At 49.2% G+C, this 16750-nt stretch overlaps 1 protein-coding gene across 1 annotated transcript; it reads right to left on the minus strand.

Annotated features, from left to right (window-relative positions):
- Positions 1-4974: 4974 nt before the first annotated feature.
- LOC123856064 (carcinoembryonic antigen-related cell adhesion molecule 6-like) lies at positions 4975-14367 on the minus strand. The gene is given in 12 exon segments (XM_064582037.1): positions 4975-5040; positions 5311-5352; positions 5762-5793; positions 6118-6170; positions 7139-7259; positions 8218-8499; positions 11093-11344; positions 11739-11854; positions 11856-11892; positions 11895-11987; positions 13025-13384; positions 14186-14367. Coding segments are annotated over 12 exon segments (1518 nt in total). The 5' UTR covers positions 14250-14367.
- Positions 14368-16750: the final 2383 nt, after the last annotated feature.

Here is a 16750-nt window from a genome sequence, read left to right on the forward strand (position 1 = left end):
TAAAATGTTCTATGTCACAAAAAGAATTAAATTTCCTTGTCAATTGCATTTCAGTCTTTTGTCATTTACATAATGAGTTTCATCTTCAAGAAGATTCATGGAAAAGACTTTAAGCACAAATAGAGGTTTTTGGTATCTTTAAAATCTTAAACTAAAATGGGTAAGAATTTCCAGAACTAACTAAAAGCTGCATTTAAACTAAACAAGAATTAGTAACGTGGGACTAAATAAACTAAGAACATGATTATAGTTTTGGGACTCTTGTTTAAGCATTGCTGGTTCTCTAAAAATTGGTCTTCCAGATTAAGAAAACTTTCTCTTAAGATAACAATAACTGGGGTGCCTGGGTGGCTCAGTTGGTTAAGTGACTGCCTTCGGCTCAGGTCATGATCCTGGAGTCCCAGGATGGAGTCCAGAATTGGGCTCCCTGCTCAGCAGGGAGTCAGCTTCTCCCTTTGACCCTCCCCCATCTCATTTGAGTTGATTTTTTGTGTATGTGTAAAGTAAGTGTGTAGTTTCATTCTTTCTTTTGCATGTGGATATCCACATTTCCCCACATCATTGTTGAAGAGATGATCCTTTCCCACTGTGTATTCATGACACCCTTGTCAAAGATCCATTTACCATATGTACATGGATTGAGTTCAGGACTCTCTGCTCCATTCCTTTGTTGTGTCTCTCTGTCAATACTGTTACCAGACAAGGTAACAAAGAGTCTGTATCAAGAAAAACATTGAGGGGTTAGGGAGACTGTTACAGAATGAAGTGTTTTGCTTACGGAGTTTTCAAAATTGAGCACACCCATGTATCTAGCAGCTAAATCAGGACACAGAACATGGCTAGCACCCTAGAAGTTTCTGCCGCCTTCCATTTATAATTTTCTTTATAGAAAAGATTTATTTAATTATTTGAGATGGGGGAGGGGTTGGGGGAGGGGAGAGAAATCCTCAAGCTGACTCCCCACTGAGCTTGGGCCCCCGACACAGGGATAAATCCCAGGACCTTGAGATCATGACCTGAGCTGAGGTCAAGAGCCGGCTACTTAACGTTGAGCCTCCCGGGGGCCCCCATTTATAAACTTGTAATGTTCAATCAGCATTGCTTTCCTGGAACAAACCTAACTTAGTCATGGTTATTGTCTTATTCTATATACTGTTTTGGATTTGGTTTGGGAATACTTGATTAGCATTTTTGCCTCTCTGTTCATGAGTATGATTCGCCTGATATTTTCCTCTTTTTGTACTTTTGTTGTTATTCCTATTTCAAATTAAGATTATACTAACCTCAGGGGCGCCTGGGTGGCTCAGTTGGTTAAGCGACTGCCTTCGGCTCGGGTCATGATCCCGGAGTCCCGGGGTCGAGTCCCACGTCAGGCTCCCTGCTCAGCAGGGAGTCTGCTTCTCCCTCTGACCCTCCTCCCTCTCATGCTCTCTGTCTCTCATTCTCTCTCTCGCAAATAAATAAAATCTTAAAAAAAAAAAAAAAGATTATACTAACCTCAGAATGAGTTGGGGCGATATTCCTCTCTGTTCTATGGATGAATTTGTATGATTTTGAGATGATCTGTCTTGAAAGTTCTGTGGAACTCACTGATAAAACTTCTGTGCTGGATACTTTATCTCTCTTTCCTTAAATATTTTCACATGGAAAATTGCAAAGATATACAAAGAGAATTTGTATACAAACATATACAAGTGCACTCTATTTCAGTATACTAGAAAGAATGGTATCATAACCCCCATGTACCCATCTCCAGCTCAAAGTATCAACTCACGGCGAACCTTGTTGTATCTATCTCCCTTCTACTCCTTCACCACCCACTGGATTAAAAATTACAAATCATATAATATTCTTTGCAAACACTTTTGTGTGTACTTCTAAAACATAGGGTGCCACCCCTCCAATTAAAAAAATATCAAACTTAGAGAAAAGTTGCAAGACTGTGAGAGGGAACTCCCATATATCTTTCATGCTTATTTACCAATGGCACATTTGTATTCTATCTGTACAGAGGTAAATATATGCATGTGCATGCACACAAATCTTTTCATTATATATATATATATATGAGTTTTTGATGTATCACTTGGACGTTATACATATCATACTACTTCACCCTAACTACTTCAGCCCGTATCTCACCAGAACCGAGATTTTCTCCTATATACCTGCAGTACGATCAAGCTCCCCCAGTTTGATATTAATACAACAATATAATCTAATATGCAGTCTATATTAGATTCCTATTACTGCTGTACAAATTACCACAAAGACGGTGGCTTAAAAGCAACAGACATTTATTACCTTACATTTCTGGAGGTCAGAAGTCCAACATGGGTTTTGCTGGGCTAAAATAAAGATATTGGCAGGGCCACATTCCTTTCTGGAGGTTCTAGGGGTGGATCAATTTTCTTGCCTTCTCCAGTTTCTGGAGTCTGCCAATACTCCTTGACTTGTGGTCTCTTGATGCCCAGCGGGGAGTCTGCTTGAGGATTCTCTCCCTCCCTCTCCCTCTGCCCCTCTTCCCAATTGCAAGCACGTGCTCTCTCTTAAATAAATAAATAAATCTTTTAAAAAAGGAAGAATCTAACATTGACGCCACTGGATACCAGAAGTAGGAAAAAAGTATGGACTGGAAAAAGTACCTGAAGAAATAATGGTCCAAGAAGCTGAGTGAACCCCGAGCACAATAAGCAGTCACACTAAGACACATTGCAAACTTCTGGAAACTAAAGACAAGAGGGAAAAAAAATCTTTAAGAACAGCCAGAGAAACAACCCATTGCATATTAAGGAACACTGATTTAAGTGACAGTAGGTTTTGTATCTGACAGCATGGAGGCCAGAAGGAAGTGGCAGGTTTTTCAAGTCGACTACAAATCCTTTATCTAGCAAAATGATCCTCAGGAGGAAAGGGGAACTAAGGAAATTTTCTGATGAAGGAAAAATATGAGACTTTGTTGCCAGCTGACCTACTAATTAAAGAATGGCCAAGGAGAAGAGTCTAATTCATTCTTCTCTGTGGTTTATGTTTGGTGTCATATCTAAAAGCTAACCAAATTTACTTTGTTTTGAAGTAAATTCATCCCCAAAGTGGGGCTTGAACTCATGACCCCGAGATCAAGAGTCACAGGCTCCACTGACTGACCCAGCCAGGAGCTCCTAACCACACTTAAAATAATGGAAATCAGAGTCTGTTCTCTGAAAATAATAATCAAACTAGAAATCAATCATAGAAAGACAACAGAAATCTCCAAAACATTTGGAAAGCAAGCTACATATTTGTAAATAAGCTATGGGTCAAGAAGGATATCTCAAGGGAAATATAAAAATACAGAGATTTTCAAAAGATTTTTTAGTTATTTATTTGAGAGAGATAACAGGGGAGAGAGAGAGCCCGAGTGAGCACCAGCAGGTGAGCAGCTGAGGGAGAGGGAGAAGAAACAGGCTCCCCCTGAGCAGGGAGCCCAACACAGTGTTCCATGCCAGGACCCTGGGATCATGACTTGAGCTGAAGGCAGATGCTTAACTGACTGAGCCAACCAGCTGCCCCCAAAAATACACAGAATTAAATTAAACACTAAAAAAAAAAAAAAAATCTCCACCACTTTGGGATGCAGCTTATGCTGTGCTGAGAGTGGAATTTGTAACATGAAATGCTTACATTATAAAAGAGGAAGTATCTCAAATCAAAATCTAAGCTCCTAACACAAGAACTAGAAAAATAAGAGCAATGTGACCCCAACTAAAAGCAAAAAGAAAGAAATAGTAAAGATAAAGCATGCAGGTGACTCTCATGTTGGCCACTGTGAGTGGACAGAATGGACCTGAGCCCCATGGAAGGGCAGGGCTGGGTCTGTAGCATCAGAGTTGGTTCTGTGGGTGGGATGTGGATGGGAAATAGGAAGATGGGGGTGACTTTGATGGCCCTAGTGTTTTCTCTTCCTCTGAGGGGTCACAGGCAGATGCAGGAACCCTCCGATGTTGGATTCTTCGCTGGGAGATCTTCGGGCCCCATTTGTCCCTTGGGTGGAATGTCTGCTCTGCTGGGAAGGGCAGGTAGATGGCAAAGGACTCTGACACCAGGCACAGGGCTCAGCAGGGGGCAGCTGGGAGAATAGCCCAGGGTTCTGCTCTGCCCTGCTGCCTGGGGGACTCAGCTGGGGCTTGGGAAACAGGATGCTGTGTTCAGGGGTGCTCCAGGCTGGGTGATGGGTGTGTTTCCAAGGTCAGGCACCAAGGGTCCGAAGTTAATTATGAAACATTCCTTGCTTATTGTCAAGAAGAGGGGGGCCAGGAGGTTCCCCAAGAGGCTGGAGCAGACTCCCACAGCCTCCCTGAGGCCACCCTCTGGGGGCAGCCATCAGCCATGCAGGGAGCAGTAATGGATGTACCAACATAACATCCAGACATGTGCAAAGGGTTTTCCATGGATAGATTAGAGCAGAATCGGGTTGTCCTTGTAGTAGCATTCTGCTTCATTGCATCTATCTTCTGTAGAATAGAAATGGGAAGCCTCTCCAGCAGTCCGTCATTGCCTCCTCCCCTCTCAACTCCTGGGAGGAGCTTGGCTGGAACACTGTCCGTGGTGCTGATGACTCCCAGCTATTCCTCTGGCTTGGGAGCCTTGATCTGGTTCTGTCCACACACTTTCCATTCTTAACAAGGAGTATTATGAACAAGGAAGAGGTGGAGAGGGCTGCAGGGAGTGTGCACTGGCCTCTGTCTCCATCCCTCAGAGCAGGGAGGGTGCTGTGGACATCACTGCAGGAAGTGACTCCACAGTCAGATGACCAAGTCCAGGCTGCCCACCAGCACTTTGTAGTGAAGGATGGTGAAGTAACCGTCCCTGGGTCCATGTCCCTGAATATCCTCAGGGCCTGGACCTGGTTCTCTGGCTCAGGCTGTGGCTCCTGGCCCCACCTAGAGTCTGGGATCTCAGGAAGGCCCTGGAAGGAGCAGTTCCCAGGGGAAACTAAGAAGCCATTGCTGCTTTGTGGTTGATCTGGCAGTAAATGTTTGTGTCGGGGTGTCGTAATTCCTGCAAAAGAAGAAGAGGCCTCTGAGACCCTGTCACCTTCTTAGAACATATCTGGTGACTTTCAGGTTCTAGGCCCACATAGGCTGCTTTCTGGGAGCCTGGCTGTGTGGCAGGTGTCTGCCCAGGGCCCCTCCTTCCTCCCACTGCCCCTGTTCCCCCTTGCTCTCCTGTTTCCTGAACCTGAAAACACAGCCAGGAGCAGGCTGAGGGCAGATAGATCTGCAGCCCCTATGGGCTTCGGGGACCAAAACAGTCATTGCCCACACTCACCTGGTAGATGGGAACGGCTGTGGTGGGGCTGGGCAGGGAGTCCTAAACAGGAGAGAATGGGTGTTGGTAGACAGAGAAGGAGGGTCATTTCTCTACAGAAGTGACCAGTTCTGCCTCTGGAGCAGCCTTCTCCAAGCCTGTTGACCCATACCCCAGTCCCCGACCACTGCCCAGGACCCTTGGCTGGTGCTCCCAGTGCCCACCCTGCCCCTGGCTGGACTCCAGGGTTCTCCTTTGGCCAGCTCAGGGGAGCAGGGACAACTCAGGACATGCTGGGGGGTGGTCCTGCCCCTGAAGAGGGTCCACTCCTGGCCAGAACAGGGCTTGCCTTGTCCTGGCTACTCTGGGGGAAGCAAGGTCTGCTCTGTGCTGCTGAATTGGCTGGTTGCTCTGCCTTGAGCCTGCACATGCTGGACCCCAGGGGAAAGAGTGGTGGAGGGGGCGGGCTTACCGGGGATGTGGAGCTGCAGGCTGGACCATGACCTGGGGACAGAGACAGGAGTTAGCACCAGGGCTGTGAAGAAGCTTGGGGCCACCCTCCAGGAGGGGACAGGTCCTCAGCTCTCAGAGAACAGGGAAGCAGGAGCACCTCCCAGGGACAGACCCACTGGCCATGTTAGGGCCCGTGAGGTCAAGGTGCTGACCTATGACCTAGATTCCACAGGTCAGGGTGTATGGCCATTTGAGGTCCCCTGAGCTGAAGCCACAGAGAAAAGGTCAGAGGCCCTGGGGAGTGACTGGCAGGAGTGGACAATGTGGGCAGGACTATGGGGCTCCAGGTCCCACCCACGCTGAAGATATACTCACGGGGGGTTGATGCTGGGCAACAGAGCTCTCTGAGATCACACCAGCCACTGGCCCTAGGAAAGATCAGGCTTACGTGTGAGGGGTGCAGGGAGAGGTCATAGCTTTGGTGTCAGAGCAGGGGAAAAGCAGGATCCTCATTCCAGGCAGGGGTTAGAGACCTCCTCTCTCCACCAGTGCTGTTTAGGAGAGGGAGGGCCCAAGAGATGGGATAAGGAAAGCTTTTGGAGCATGTCCTCGGCCCAGAGGGGAAGGCACTCAGGCTGATGGGCATCTAGGAGAAAGTATGCAGAAAAGGAATGGAGGACTCAGGAAAGGAATCAAACATGAGAGTTCGACTGAGTGGAAGGGTCAAGGCTGCAGCTGCATGTGCAGGGCTCTTGGGGAGCGCCAGGTATGTGGATCCCTGAATGTGGTGTCCCTGCTGTGGCCAGACCCTTGCCCCCTCAGGCCAGGAGATGCTGAAATGTGATAGTGGACCATCTTTTACCTCCATCTGCCTGGACAAGAGGCATAAAGGACATCCCAGGACCTCCCCCTGGCCGAGCCCAGGTTCTCTGGTCTCACACATCAGGTACTGTGGTTCCTGCATCTGCCATTGGGGGGATGACCCCACCTGACCTGTCAGGCTCTTCCAGTCTCCATTGTGTGACCTTGACCAGGACCACCCTCACATCCTGAGACTGCAACTCTCCCTCACAGGGTGAGTGGACTTAAATAAACCCCAGGAGGTGCCGTTTACTGAGCACTTAGTCTTGTCAGCACCACTGTAGGTTTGCCACATTAACCAGGAAAACCCTGAGGGGCTGTTCCTAGTTGCCCCTAATTTATAACTGAGGGAGCTGTGAAGGAAGCACCCTGATCAGCAGCTGGTGAGGAAGGAGCCAGATGGAATGAGAGGGAAAATCCAGGGGGCTATTGGGCAGCCCGGAGGAGCCAGTCCAGAACCCTAGGTCAGGATGAGGTCCCCTCCTGGCCTGGGTCAGCTTGGGACAGGATCTGCGTGTGGGAAATGCCATCGTACCTTCCAGTCCTTGTGCGGAACAGGAGACAACCCAGGGCGGCTGCCAGTGCCAGTCCAACCAGGACCCCGACTGCAATGCCAACGATGGACCCCACAGGGAGGCCTGTGTTGCTTCTTTCATCTGAAATAAGAAGAAAAAGGGACGGATATGAGTCTCAAGTCAAATATGGGGAAACCAAGAGGGGCCGTGGGGGAAGGGCCTGGTTAGTGTGGAAGGAAATGCATTGACGTAGGGTTTGTGTGTGTTTTGTCACCACAGTGTCCCCACCCCCTCGACCGCTGCATCATTTCTGTTCCTCACAGTGAAACTCTGGACTTGCTTTAATCCTCCTGTTCTGCCCCAACCCCAGGGGCAGTGCCAGCATCTGTTCATTTTCCTCTCACACTATGCCTCTTCCCTTCTGTGTTCCTTTCCATCACTATGCATGGTCTTAGGCGGAGGCCCCTACCTCACTCAATACTGATTAAAAGAGAATAACATTAGCTGTCTGCCTTTGGGCTTGGCTCTGGGACAGGCATGTGGAAATACTTTACGTTTATTTCATCTGCTGCTTCCCTGCCCATGTGGGGGCTGGGGGTCACCCCCACTGTGCAAAATAAGCACCTCAGTGTGTTAAGGGGTTCAATAAATCAATGAAGGTCACAGAGCTGGAACGTGATAAGGCCACAGTTAATCCCAATTCCACATGCCATTACAGCTAGTAACAAAAATGTTAGTAACAGAAGAACAATAGCTGCTAAGTTTGATTGAGCCCCAAACCTGTGTATGATGCTGTCTCTGGATTCCATCTCATGAAAACATTAACAACCCTCACAACAGCCCTAAGATCCAGGTACTCTTTGCAGTTTACAGTTGAGGAGACTGAGATTCACGAGGTTGAGCATCTTGCCCGAGATCCAAAAGCTGGTACATATCAGAAACAAGATGCTAACAAGATTCGTCTAATTCCTGGGAATTTTATCCAAATTTCCTTAGAGGTTCTGAAGCTTGCTTCCACCTCCTCCAGGCCTGCATCCATTTTACACCCCTGCCAGTAAAATGTACAGGGAGGAAGGGGGAGAGGTTGAGGGTCACTCACAGCTCACATCCAGCCTGATGGGGTCACTTTTGCTGGAATTGCTTTGGTTGCCAACTTCACACTGGTAATTCCCGGCATCCTCTCTCCTGACAGGGTCTATGGTGAGGGTGCTATTGTCTTGGGACAGCTTCATCCTCTCTGTGAGCTTTAGACTCTGGCCATTGAAGAACCAGTGGATGGAGATCCCAGCGTTTTTTGTGGAGCAGGTCAGGACCACGGAGTCCCTATCTTCTGTGACTGCGGTGTTGCTGGCATGGAGAGAGGGCCAGGCCACTGGCTCTGTGAAGAAACACAGGTGATGGAATGAGAATGGGCCTGGGGCCTTGGGTCACACTCCTTCCTCTGAGATGCCAGCCACTCCAGCGAGCTCTGTAAAGGTGCCCCAGAGGATGGCTCTGCTCTCTGAAGAAGGATGAGTGTCTTTGTTCAGGTGACGATCTGTAAGGAGAGGCCCTTACCTCCCCCTCTGACCCTCAGTCATGTGTCTGCTCTGCCTGGACATCACTGTAGTATCAGCACCAGGAATGTCTTCTAAGCCTACATGTCCAGCAGCAACCTCATTATCATGAGGAATTTTTTCCCATGGACTTCTGTGTGATTTTCTTGAATTTTTGTGACTTTAAAAGATCAGGCCTCATGCCTTATATACCTTTCCTTGTATGTTGGAGGAGGAAGACTCGCAGCCCCTCTATCTCTGTGTCCAAGGCAGCTTCATGTAAGGTAGGGAAGGCATTTACACTGTTATAATTTACTAGGGAATGAGAGCCGCCTGCCCCGTCTTCATAACCTTAAGAATCAGAGTTTTCAAACTACAGGATTTCTCACTCTGAAGAAGACTTTTACTTCCAGATCTGTGGCTTGACTCTCCTGCTTAAAAACTTCTGTAGAGAAGTGGTTACTGTATACAGAATACTGGCACCCTTACAAATAGAATGAAACCACTGAACATAACAAAGGCCTTACATGAAACGCCCAGAGCCAACATCACACACCATGATGAAACACTGAAAGCCTTTCTTCTAAGATCAGGTAGAAGATAAACATCCCACTTTCACCACCCGTATTCAACACAGTACAGAAGTTCAAGCCAAAATAATAAGGAGGAAGAAACACAGAATACAATCAAATTGGAAAGGAATAAGTACAATTATGTCTGTTTGCAGACGACATGAAATTATATGTATAAATCCTTAAAGATTCCACTAAAAACTATTGAACTAAAAACAACTTCAACTAATTTGACGGTACAAAATCAACACAGAAAAATCACTCTGTTGCTATTCACTAAGAATGAAAGTACCCAAAAAGAAATTAAGAAAACAGTTCCATTTGCAATCACATTAAAAAGAACAAAATACTTAGGAAAAAAAGAATACTTAGGAATTAACTTAAGTAATGAGTCAATAGACCGTAAAGGGAAATCTATAAAACACTGCTGTAATAAATTACAGAGGACACAAATAAATGGAAAGACATCCCATGTTCATGGATGATGAGGCTTCATATTGTTAAGATGACAATGCCACTCAAAGAGATTGACAGATTCAATGTAATCTCTATCAATTTTTTTAAGGTTTTCATTTTTAAGTACTCTTTACACCTAAGGTGGGGCTCAACCCTACAACCCTGAGATCAAGAGTCACATGCTCCACCAACTGAGCCAGCCAGGTGCTTCCCTATCAAATTCTGGAGGAAATATTTTGCAGAAATAGGAATTTCCAAAAATTTACACGGAATCTCAGGGGCCTCAAATAGCCAAACTTATTTAGAAAAAGAACAAAGTTGGAGGACTCCTACTTCCTGGCTGCAAAACTACAGTAACCAAAATAATGGGGGTCTGGTACAAAGACAGACATAGAGACCAATGGAATAGACTAGGCATCCCGGAAACAAACCCTGTCATATGTGGTCCAATGACTTTCAAGAAGGTTGTCATGACTATTCAATGGAGAAAAAAATCTATTCATCCAAGGCGTTGGGAACACTGGATATCCATGCAAATGAATGAAGTTGGACCTGACCTTACACCATGTACAAAAATTAACTTAAAATAGATCAAACATCCAAAGAACAGAAACTGTAAAAGTCATAGAAGAAAATGTGGAACAAAAATTATTGAAAGTGGATTTCCCAATAATTTCTTTGCTATGACACCCAAAGTGAAGACAATTAAAGGCAAAAAAAGATGAACTGGATTGCATCAGAATGGAAAACTTCTGTGCATGAAAAGACACAATCTCGAGAGTGGTAGCATTGGTTATGGAACGAACAGGATATAGGGATGAAATGTACAGCATAGGAAATATATTCAATGGTATTTTAATGGGGCTGCATGGGGTCAGATGGGAGTTCTATTGGGTTGAGTAGAGCGTAATATATAGAGTTGTTCAATCGCTATCTTATACACCTGAAAATAATGTCACATTGTGTGTCAACTAAAGTTCACTAAAAAAAAAAAAAGTGAGGGCAACCCACAGATTGGAAGGAAACATTTGCAAATCATATCTGCAAATCATTACTATCCAGAATATATAAAGCACTTCTGCAATTCAATAACAAAAAGCAACCTGACCCTGAACACCCTTCTTTCTTCAGTATTTGCAAAACTCCCTTCTATGCATGGGGATTTTAGAGGCTGAGAACAGCCTCCCCCCCGCCTCCCCCCCCCCCCGCCGCATATTCCAGGCCGGACCCAAGGTATGCCATGATAAATCAGAGAGCAAGGGGAGGAAGCCTCTGCAGACATGTAGGGGGAGAGTTCAGGGACAGATTAGATTTGCTTGTGGGAAATAACTTCTTCTAGGCTCTTTGCTGAAAGCCAGACAGACCTTCACCACAGAGATCCATGCAGATGCTCCAGGGATCCACTTATCAGAGACTGTGATAGTCTTGACTGTGGTCTTATTGAGCCGAGTGCCAGAGTTATAGGCGAGGGGGGTATAGGATCCACCATCATTGGCAGTGATGTTGGGGATAAAGAGCTCCTGTGTGAGTGACTGGGGCCTCCCACTGATAAACCAAGAATACTGTGTGGGCGGGTTAGAGGTTGCGTGGCAGGAGAGACTGAGGTTGGCCCCTGGATGGTAAGAGGAGTCTGAGGGGGAAATGGTGGGGGCGTCCGGGCCATCTGGAGCAAACAGAATAAAGCCACAGGTGATGTAATCTGAGGGAAGGGGAGGTCTTGGTATGTATTAGGGCCACAGTGTCCCTCTGAGCTGGGTCCCAATCTTATTGGAGAAAATCCCAACCATGAGCCTCCTGTGTTCATGAGCCTGGGACTGAGACATTCATCTGTTTCCCATCATAGTCTGGTGACCCTCCCAGGTAGGAGCAGGTCATCCCCTCCTAGTCTTGGCTTAAGCTGAGTCTGCCCAGGTCTGCCTGGGACAAGAAGCCATGGCCAGCCTGGGGGTCCAGCTGAGAGTCATGGACTCGGACCCCAGAATGATGGATGTGGCCTGGCCCCCGGCATGTGGATTTGGGCTGGCAGCCCGGGCCAGGTAGGAAGGGAAGTTACTCACAGAGAACATTCAGTGTGAATGGGTCACTATGACCGGCACTCACTGGGTTCCGAGTTTCACACTCATAGGGTCCTGTGTCATTCCTTGTGACACCGTGTATAGTGAGAATCCTGTGGCGGGAGGCTCTCATTGTTTACTGACCACAGGTAGCTTATGTCTGAGTCCGAGGTCCACACGTTAGTACAACAGAATCCACATTCTCCATGGGGTCGGAGTTGTTGCTTGCAATGTTGGGTTTGGGTAACTCTGCTGTGCAGACAACAGAGAACACATTGCCCTGGGTAGTACCTGTGATTCCTCCACAAGCATCTTGAATCAGAGTTGGCACCTCTCACCTCTCAGCCAACCTGAGGCCTTCAAAGACTAAGCAGGTGTGTGTAGCTCAGGACAAATGCATGAGCATCTGAGCGCTAGGAGAAAGTAAAGCCCCTGCTGTGTGCTGACAGCAAGGCTGTCTCCAGAGTCAATTACGGAGCAGCATTTGGTCCTGGAAGACAGAGGACAGAGTCAGAGACAACCCCGGACCTCTCCTGGCTCTGCACTGACCTGCCAGCCCAGCCTAGGGATGGGGGTCTGAGCAGAAATGACACCCGGGGACAGCAGGAACAAGCCCGGAGGTCAGTCCAGTACTCAGGTCCCAGGGCCTGGACGGCAGCTCTGCCCAGCTGTTTGATAATGAGTGACATGAGGCAGTGACCCCATCCATGGCAGAGCCGAGTCCAGTGACCAAGCAGAGAGCGAGGGGATGAGCAGGAAGCAGGGGTGGTGAGGGAATGAATGATGCATCATCTCTTCAGAGAGGCATCCTGGGTGCAGGGTCCTAGCAGATCTGGCCACCAGGCTCCTTGCCCTCCAGCGGGAGAGACACCCGCACCGTTCACTCCTTCCCTCCTAACAAAAGCAACTGATTTGCTCCCAGTCAGCTCTGCTCAGGAGCCCTAACCCCATCCTGGCACAGACTCCCCAGGGTCACTAGAATCAGCAGCCCCAACACAGGGGTCTGGGCAGGGGCTTTCTGGGCTGAGTTCTGGTGGGGATCCCAGAGGCCCCTCAGGACTTGTCCTGCCTGGGGCACACAGAGTTCTAGATCCCTGAATCTGGATTCTGGGAAAGGAATTCTAATCTAATTAAGTTGTCCCCACTGTGTGTGTCCTGTACTAAATGCTCGAACCCCCCACAGGACATAATGCGGAAGGGAATGGAGGCCCAGTTCAGGCCTGTGAATCCTGTTGTGTGAAGTAGAATCCACCCCACCCAACACCAGAGGTGAGAGAGGAATTACTCACGGAATACGCGCAGCTGTCCTGTTCCTTCATCAACTTGAACATTTCTCTTTATGATTTGTATGGTGTAGTATCCTGTGTCCTTCAGGGTGATGTTCTGGAACAGCAGGGATCCATTGGGGTATATTGTCTCTCTGCCGCTGTGTGCAGGCCCTGGGGTAGTTACTTGTGTGTCTACTGCATATGATACAATTTGACTGCTGGGCTCTACAATTTCCCCTCGGAACCAGCCATAGCCTATAGGATCCCCAGGCAGATTGTGGACGAGCAGAAGAACATCCTTCCCTTCAGCAACATTGGATGGCACTGATTCCACAGTGACTTGGGCAGTGGTGGGCGGGTTCCAGAAGGTTAGGAGTGAGACTAGGAGGGAAGGGAGAAGACGGATCAGTGTTTGAACCTATGTGTTGGGAGGGAAAGCTGGGGTTCTGGAGAGAGAGCAGGTCCTAATCCCCCAGCCTCGGGGTGTGTATGTGAGTGTGTCTCCTGCTGGTCAAGGTCAGGGGCATGACCACACTACTTCAGGGCCTCTGAACTTACTTTCTCTGTTTCCAACCCTCTTCCTCACATGTCTGTCTTTCACTCCCTCCCTGCCCTCAGATACCTGCTCCCACTCAGAGGGTCCTGGGGAGAGGTCTGCCCTGAACGCCTCCTCTAAAGACCCTCTGTCTTCACGTTCTGACCTTTCCCTGCTCTGTTCCCTTCCTGGTGCTTCTCAGTACCTGACATCACATTCTAGACGTCTCTGCGTGTCTGTCTTCCTCCCCATCGAAGTGAGCTCGGGGAGGGCAGGGACTCGTCTGATCTGTGCTGTACCCCAGGGGTGGGGCAGGCTGCAAATACCCGGCGCTGAATGAACGTGTCCCCAGGGCTCTCCAAGTCTGGCATTTGTCTGTCATGATCTCAGGTGGGTGGGAAGGGGCAGCGATTAGGGTCCCTGGTTGTTGTGATCAGTTTTTAGAATTCAGTCCTCAGTGATGAGTAACTTGGGAAACAGCCCTTGGCTCCCCACTTCCAGATGATGAGATTTTCCTGTTGCTGAGCCGGCTCCCCCGTCCTGCCCTGCTCCCCTGTCCCCTCTCAGAGCCCTGTCCTCCCCGGGAGACCCCAGCCAGCCTCTCTCTCCCATCCTCGCGCCCCCTCGCAGGGGATCATCCCTCTCACCTGCCAGCAGGACCTCCTGCCAGGGGACGCGTCCTCCTCGGGGAGGGGCCGACGGGGGCTCCATGGTGCCTGCTGCCCGGTGCGTCCCTCCCTCTGGGGGAAGAGCTTCTGCTCCAGAAACGCTCAGGAGCACTGCCGTCCTGTCCTGTCAGCTCTGCCGTCCTTCCTCCCTCTGAGCTGAGCGGCCTCTGGGGGCAGGAGCGCCGGGCGGGGTCACGTGGGCCGGAGGTGGGTCCGCCTCTCCCTCTCCTGAGCCCACGGAGGGTCTGCAGATGCTGTGAAAATGCAGATTCTGACTCAGCAGGTGTGGTGTGGACCCCAGAGTCAGCCTCTAACAAGCTCCCAGGTGATGCTGATCGTCCTGGCCCGGGGAGCACACTCTGAATAGCCAGACAGAGGGGGATCCGGTTCCCTTAGAGGATGGCCCCTCTCCCTACTCCAAGTTAGTCTCTGCTATGTCCTGGCCTTGAGTCTGTGGGCACCACACACAGAGCCCCAGGGTCCCCAAATCCAGGGGATTATTTCCGTTTGTAACAGAGAATCCCAGCTGGGCACCGGTCTCCCCAGTGTTCTCTCCGCTCTGGGGAGGTTGGATTGACTCCTGGTAGTGAGGTCCCAGTGATGACGCTGGGGTGAGAAAGGAGCAGGCCAGGTGATGACTGGTGAGGGACGCACGGCCATCCTTGGGTGTCCCCAGCCCGGCCTCTGCTTCCAGGGACAGAGACCCAGGACCAGGTGTCTCAGGAGCTCAGTTCCCAGGTGGGAAGGGGGTTTCCTGTGTGTCCCAGGAAGAGAGGACATGGTGGGAGGTTGGGTGGCAGGGGCCCCCAGGAAGGTTTTGAGGAGACCCTTCCTCAGGGTCTGTGGCTGAACTGTGGCCCCGAGACTGTCCATGTGCCCTGAGCGTCCTGGGCAGCCTGTGTGTTCTGCCTGGGGGACTTTCTCGTGGTCACCCTGCCTCCCCCATGGGTGGAGCCCGGCAGGGAATGGGGAGCTGCACATGGACCCCTGACAGATCAGGGTGCTCCTAGGGCCCAAGAAGGAGCGGGCAGGACAGAACTGGCACGTGGGAGCGACCCAGAAGTGTCTGTTGGAGAAAGGGATGGAAACCAGGCTCCTTCTCCACGTCCTTAGCGGAAGCCCGCTTCAGGGTTTAACGTCCTGTGTGTTGTCTGCATGTCCCTATGTCGCCCCCTGGAGGCTATTCTCGGGGCTGCACCAGGGATGCTGACGAGGCTCCCAAGGATGTGAGTGGTTTCCCTCCTGCATTTAATGAGTATTTACTGGGCTTCGTGACGTGTCAGGCCCTGGGCTGGGTCGTGGGAGCTCCACCGAGAACAGGACAGATGTGGGTCCTGGACTCGTGGGGTTTCCCTTGGAACAGGGCCACGGGCAGTCAGGAAATCATGGCACTGAGGAGTCAATTAGAATCGAGAGAAGGGCCAGGAAGGGAAAGTGCCTGGTGCATCGGAGCATGTCAGGGGGGCTCAGCTGATGGGGGGTCCCATGGAGCACTCCTGGGAAAGTGACCTTTTGTCTGAGACCTGAAGCGTGAATAGACTTTCGCCCTCTAAGGACAGAGGTGTGGAGGGACGAGCTGCCCATAGAGGGACCAGTCTCAGCGGGCAGATGCCTGGTTGGCCGGAGGGGCTGACGGGGTCCAGTGTGGGGAGGCTGGAGAGCCAGGAGGACGGTGACTGGGTGAGGCTGGGGAGGGTCAGACCCTGCTGGGCTGTGGGTGCTGAGGAAGGCGCCCAGGTGTAGAGCAGCTCTGCCGTCCTCTGGTGGACTGTGCAGGAAATGCGGACGAAAAATTCCCTCTATCCAGTTTTTTTTTTTTAATTTGTACATTATAGACGTATAATTTTTAACCACTTTATTGAATTATAGTTGACCTATAAGAATTTCAACATATTGAAAGTATACAATTTAATATGTTTTGCCACGGGCATGCAGAGAAGTCATTCCTAGGTGAAGATACTGAATATGTCCCTTCTTCTCCAAAGTCTCCTCATGTCCTCTTTATTCTCTTCATTCCCACCCCTCTGACCCTCCTTCCCCATGTTCCCATGAAACCTTACATTAGCTTTTGCTGTTATAGATTAGTGTGCATTTTTTAGAATTTTGAAAATTTGAATCATACAATACGATTTGGGACCACAGTCAACATCTTTACTCAGCATGGTTTTCAAAAATAACTCATTGCTCCTTGTTATTGCAAATCTCCAGTTTTTTCCTTTTTTATCCCTTAGTTGTATGACATTGAAAGGATGCAGAAAGTTTTTTTTTTTAATTCACTCATTTATGGACATTTATGTTGTTTCCAACTCTGGGCGATTACAAGTATACCTGCCAGGAACTTTTGTGCAGGAGTCTTAGAAGCGGGCATATGCTTTCATTTCTCTGGGGTAGAGTTCCACCCGGGAGTGCAGTGAGGGGATCGCTGAGGAGGCACAGGTTTAGTTTTTTGAAGAACACGCTACACTGTTTTCCAAAGTAGTTGCAATTGTACATTCTCCCTAGCAATGTAGGAGCGTTCCACTTGTCCCCCCGCCCCCCATCCTC

This window comes from Mirounga angustirostris, unplaced genomic scaffold (assembly GCF_029215605.1).
Source record: "Mirounga angustirostris isolate CCGP_5_RB_7025 unplaced genomic scaffold, mMirAng1.0.hap1 SCAF_16, whole genome shotgun sequence".
NCBI classification, from domain to species: Eukaryota; Metazoa; Chordata; class Mammalia; order Carnivora; family Phocidae; genus Mirounga; species Mirounga angustirostris.